Source organism: Cebus imitator, unplaced genomic scaffold, assembly GCF_001604975.1.
Source record: "Cebus imitator isolate Cc_AM_T3 unplaced genomic scaffold, Cebus_imitator-1.0 Scaffold232, whole genome shotgun sequence".
NCBI classification, from domain to species: Eukaryota; Metazoa; Chordata; class Mammalia; order Primates; family Cebidae; genus Cebus; species Cebus imitator.
The window spans coordinates 3,213,031-3,219,041 of record NW_016107547.1 but is presented as its reverse complement, the minus strand read 5'-3'; the positions used below and the strand labels follow the sequence as shown (position 1 = coordinate 3,219,041).

General features: G+C 38.3%; 1 protein-coding gene across 1 annotated transcript in view; it reads left to right on the top strand.

Moving 5' to 3' along the window:
• Positions 1-781: 781 nt before the first annotated feature.
• Positions 782-6,011, top strand: part of TENM1 (teneurin transmembrane protein 1) — a 355,471-nt gene continuing 350,241 nt past the window's right edge. Inside the window, exons 1-2 of the mRNA XM_017497555.2 lie at positions 782-854; positions 1,481-1,721. Of these exons, the coding sequence (XP_017353044.2) occupies positions 782-854; positions 1,481-1,721 (314 nt within the window). The remainder of the gene's footprint in view (positions 855-1,480; positions 1,722-6,011) is intronic.

Here is a 6,011-nt window from a genome sequence, read left to right as displayed (position 1 = left end):
TTTTTTTGGTGGATATGGGATTTGCGCTGGGCCTGGAATAATGGGGGTGATTTAGGAAATCCATGAAGCATTTTAGTTCTTTTTAAATATACAAGGTTAGCTGACCATCTAAAGGAATCCATTGTATAAAATGAATGATCACCACTCCCTTCTCTATCTAAGTTTTGTACAATTCAGGTTTTCATACAGTGAGTTTATTTATAAAGTGAGAGCCACCTGTGCTAGAAAATACAGCCAAGTATTTGTCATGCTTTTGGGAGAGTAATATCATTTTTAAAAGTGAAAACCATGCCAATGTCTTTAAAATTCAAGTTTGAAGTAAAAGGATTGAAAGAAGGGATTTTTTTTCCCTGTGATGAGCCACTGTAAAGTGGGCCTCAGCACAAACCAGCTGAGCCCTTAGCTAGGCATTGAAAGCCTCTGGCGTTTTTCTGCTTTTCAACTCTTAGTCATTTGGGAGGTGGGACAAAGCCATGCTGTCTACAAAGTTTATCCAGAACGTGCTGGTGTTACAAGAAATCACTTGACGTCTATTATGTTTCTCTCGTGGAAGAGAGGTGGCTATCAGCTACGATGGTGATTTCTTTTTAAAGGGGTTTAATTGGGGTATTTCCATTGAGCCAAATTCGAACTCACTCTCTTTATTTGTGTCTGCCAGGAAAACAGTGGAAAAATACCAAACAATAACAACAACAGAAGTCTGAGGACCGCTGTCCCAGGCTGCTCCTCTGCAAACAAGCAGAAAAAAATCTGTTTCCCTGCTGCCTAAGCTGCTGCTAACATGGCAGAGCTCCTAGAAAGGTGTGGCAAAGGGAAAAACGTGCAGGCTATGCTTTGCATGGCCACAGAAATATGTATAACAAATTGAGCAAACTCCTTTTAGCCTACCTTTACAAGTAGCACTCTAAGTTGGGGGGCTGGCAGAGAGATTAGTTTCACACAGCCAAGTGACACACCCTTGAGCTGTTTTTCTAAAATATGGATTTCCTCCTATATAGGCAAGCTCGCATCCCTTCCTGAGGTAAGCCAGAAGGTGGACTTACATTTTTATCCGAAGTGCCAAATGATTTTCCGTGCAACAAATTTGTGCCTTTTACTGGTATTTTGTGTAGTGAGAATTTTGCAACTGATGGAAATCAGCTCACTTCTGTTCTGTAACTTAGTGTCTTGTTGATGATTTATTTGTTCAGTAGCAGAAACTATGACAAATTGTGTGAGGCGGCCTCATTTACTTTTTAGCTGCTATAGCCCTAAAGAATTTACATGTAAATGCGACTGTGAATGTTTTACATTTCATAAGCATGCTGCACGTGCTTTTGTAAGTTAAGTGGCATTTTTACAGATAGATTGAACTTAAAACAACCTCTCACCCTACAGGTTTTATTATCTGAAATCCTGGTAAGTCTGTCATGCTGGTTTCCCTGACTGCCAAGCAGGAGAGTTAAGCCTCTATTTTCTGTTTTTCTTCTCCCCTCTTCAGATGTGCAGAGCAGCCCACACAACCAGTTCACCTTCAGACCCCTCCCGCCGCCACCTCCGCCTCCTCATGCCTGTACCTGTGCCAGGAAGCCACCCCCTGCAGCAGACTCTCTTCAGAGGAGATCAATGACTACCCGCAGCCAGCCCAGCCCAGCTGCTCCAGCTCCCCCAACCAGCACACAGGATTCAGTTCATCTGCATAACAGCTGGGTCTTAAATAGCAACATACCATTGGAGACCAGGTACTTGAACTATTATTGATCCCACTAAACTTAAGTATTGGCAGAGGATGGCTCCACTGATTGCAGAAACTCATTTCATCATATACATCTGCAGAGACATACAGACACACAAACGGATACATGCCCAGATGCATGGGCAAAAAGGAAGACTCCTTCACAGGCACAGATATGCAAACACACACACATCTAGATCTAGACACAGACACAGACACAGACCCAAACCAAAGCAGGTATGTGTGAGAAGATGAAGCCACAGATGCGTAAACACCCCACTGTCACATACCCACAAAAACATAAAACAAAGCAATTATCGAAGCTGTCACTGCAGCCTCAAAGTGAAAGGCAATTGTCCCTTGTTTTAAGAAACTGCAGTATTACAGGAAAACCTAAACACAACTGGAGGAGCGGTGATTGTTTCTATTTTATTTATTGTAAGATTCTTTGAAAAAATAAGTTGCCTTCAAACATTTAAAAAATAAAAGGATCAGCTTCATGTAATGGAAGTATATGTGTACGTTTCAAAACTAAATTCTGCTTTTAGGGTGAAGGTCTTGGTCTTTTGAGCAAAAAAGTTTGCCTCTGTTTTTCTTCACACGTTTAGGTTTCTAGATTCATTCCTCAGAGCTTGGTCGTGATAAAATTTCTACTCTTTGCAGTTTTAGGTCCCTTGACCATGATAGATTTTGGCACTAGATACAATTAATAAAGAAATTATTCATCATTTCTTGTCACTTTATTAAATCAAAAATTACAACTTTATATTGACATAGAAAAATGTGAACTAATAAAACAAAGCATTCTATGTTCTTTGAAATTCAAAGACTTCCCCTTGTTTTTCGTGTGCCTTATTCAGTTCTACAATGGAATCTTTTAATTTTTGTTTTATTTTTATAGATTTGGGGGGTACACATGCAGGTTTGTTACATGGATATATTGCGCAGTGGTTAAGTTTGGGCTTCTAGTGTACCCATCACCTAAAGGGTGAACGTTGGTAATTTTTTAACTCTCACTCCCCGCCCATCCTCCCTTTTGTTGGAGTCCCAAGGGTCTATCATTTCCATTTTTATGCCCTTGAATAGCCATTGTTTAACTCACATCTATAAGTGAGAACATGTGGTATTTGATTTTCTGTTACTGAGTTAGCTTGCTAAGGATAATGGCCTCTAGCTCCATCCATGTTGCAAAAGAAACATGATTTTATTTTTTTATGGCTGTGTGGTACTCTATGGTGTATATATACCACATTTTCTTTACCCAGTTATTTACTGATGGACACTTAGGTTGATTCCATGACTTTACTCTTGTGATTTGTGCTGCAATAAACACACGTATACAGGTGTCTTTTTGATATAACGATTTCTTTTTCTTTGGGTAGATGCCCAGTAGTACATTGCTGAATCAAATGACAGCTCTATTAAAAATCGCCATACTGTTTTCCATAGAGGTTGTGCTAATTTATATTCACACCAACAGTGTATAAGCATTGCCTTTTCACCACATTTTTGGCAACATCTGTTGTTTTTTGACGTTTTAATAATAGCAATTCTGACTGGTATGAGAGGGTATTTCATTGTGGTCTTAATTTGCATTTCTCTGATAATTAGTGATGTTGAGCATTTTTTTTAATCTGTTTGTTGACCACTTATATATCTTCTTTTCAGAAATGTCTGTTCATGTCCTTTGCCCACTTTTTAATAGGAATTTTGGGTTGTTTTTTGTTTGTTTGTTTGTTTGTTTTTCTTGTTGATTTAAGTTCTTTATAGATTCTGGATATTAGTCCTTTATTTGATGCATTGTTTGCAATATTTTCTCCCATTCTGTGGGTTGTCTGTTTACTCTGTTGATTATTTATTTTGCTATGTAGAAGCTTTTTGGCTTAATTAAGTCAAATTTGTCTATTTTTGTTTTTGTTGCATTTGCTTTTGAGGTCATATAATTCTTTGTCTAGGCCAATGTCCTGAAGAATTTTTCCTAAGTTTTCTTCTAGTATTTTTATAGTTTCTGTTCTTATATTTAAGTCATTAATCCATCTTGAGTTAATTCTTATATAAGGTGAGAGATAGAAGTCCAGTTTTCTTCTGCTATAGCTATGCAATTTACAGAAACTTTCTAAAGACAATTGTATTTTCAAATGGGTATAATATACCATTTGATAAACAGTGTGTGGTGTCATCTTCTAACCTGATATCTGGGAATTGGAATGGAAGGGGAAGGACTAGTCAACTCTCATAAGACTGCCTGTTGTTGTTGTTGTTGTTGTTGTTGTTGTTTAGCAGCATATTAAATTAAATACCAACCGTGGCATCAGAGAATATGTTACCGTCAATGAACTGGAAGACTATGGCTCATGTCCAGGAAGCTGTATCATCCATCAGATTAGCAGATTAAATGGTTTCATAAAGGGTGATTTCTGCTATATTCCAAGAAAAAAATATAGCAGTCAGAACCTATGGGGATGATAACCCAAATAGAACTATACTAGTGATAGAGTTTCTGTATCTTTTTTTTATTAGTATTGAAAGGGGAAGGTGAGTAAAGGGTAAAATGCAAAAAACAATGGATATCTCTTCAAGGAGTTTTCAAACAGTGTTTATTTCTTCATTTTTCTTTTAATTCATTTGCAGAGCTTAGTGATAGAGAGTTGAGGAAACAGCAGGGCAATATGGTTAAGTAGCAGTTCTGACAAGCAAACACACTCCTTTCCTCTATGAAGCCAAATAACAGGAAATCTGGGAGAGAGTGGGGAACTGGGTTCAGGCAAATGGAGAGAGAAATTATTCTTATTTGAAATGTACATCTAGGCATGTTTGTACAAACTGCACCCACGGACCTTCTGTATCTGTGCAAGGAATGTATTAATTGGTCTCAGTTTCATGAGACGCAGAGAAGAACATAAGTTTTCATGTGAGAGTGAACAGAGTACCTTTTTAGTACATTTGAATATATATTTAGCATCACAATGATGATTTTTTAGAAGCCAGAAACCTTATTAGCTTGATCAACTAGAATTGTTCAAATACATCCTTTAAAATGCTCATTTCTCATGTAGTCAATAAAGGCAACTGTGGGTGCCCAGGAACTTATGCATGAGCTGTGTAACAGAACCTGTCTGAGCCTCAGCCTCCTCATGTGTAAAAATGAATATACAAATGCCTTCCTTCCTGATAAGGAAAATCGAGCTAATGTAATAGAAAGTGCCTCATATACTGTAAAGCACTGTACAATTGAAAGGTAATATTACCATCCATATTAAGTGGACACTTGCCTTTGCATAAATATCTCCAAATTAAGTAACTGACTTATTCCCAAATCATTCCACTCTACCTCAAACAACTATTAGTACGTTCTTTTTGAACCAAAATCTACCCCTTCTTAACTCTGCCTATTTTCCCCAAATCTAACTTTAGGGTCCCACACAATAAGTAAAATTCCCCTTACAATTGACAGCCCTTCACTGTTCCTGAGTCTTCTCTTCTTTGTGCTAAATGTTTCCCCAGTTCCTTCACTGGTTCCATAACACTGGTTTCAAATCTCCCTTCCTGGTCTCTTTCTTTAGAACACACTCCGGTTTGTCCAAACTGCTCGTGAAATGTAATGATCAAGGCTGAATACAGGTGTGGATTCTTATTAGGCTCTCTTGTTACAAGAAGTCAAAGTCATTCAGGTTGCCTTGAGTAATTGAGAACATCTTTTCAGTGCATGTGTTGTCAGTCCTTGAGAACACAGGAAACTCTGGTCAATCCCCAAAGGAAAGGCAAAGCCTGCAGATCTCTACCATTAATAAGACTCAGCAATTCCCTGCATTTTTGCTCTTCTCTATCTCTTTGTCCAATAGCTTATTCTTTCCATCAGCTCAATAATTTCTTTTGTCTACCACATAGTTTCTACTATCTCATAACATTGTCAGGTTTCCAGTGAACCACATGACTCCAAGTGTACGTCCTCATAGACTCTCACCTCATCCCTTCAGCTGCATGTCCCATTGTAACTGCCTATCTTGGTCACTGTAGGCTCAAAACCCTAAGAGGGAATTTGATTAGCCCAGTTCATCCCTTTTATAGCAGGCTGTGTTTCAGTTTTTTGGCAAGCCCTGCCAATTATTCTCACAGTCAACTGAGGCTAGGGGTAGAGAAAAGTCATGTGATTAAAATAAGCAGTAATATGGCCATCTATGGCTGTCCCTTGAGCGAGGGTTGGGAGCAGATTTGGTGTTCCTTCTATGGGACTCTCAGCAGGGAGTCACTTTGACTGATTCACTGAGGATTTTTTTTTTTTTTTTTTTTTTTTTTT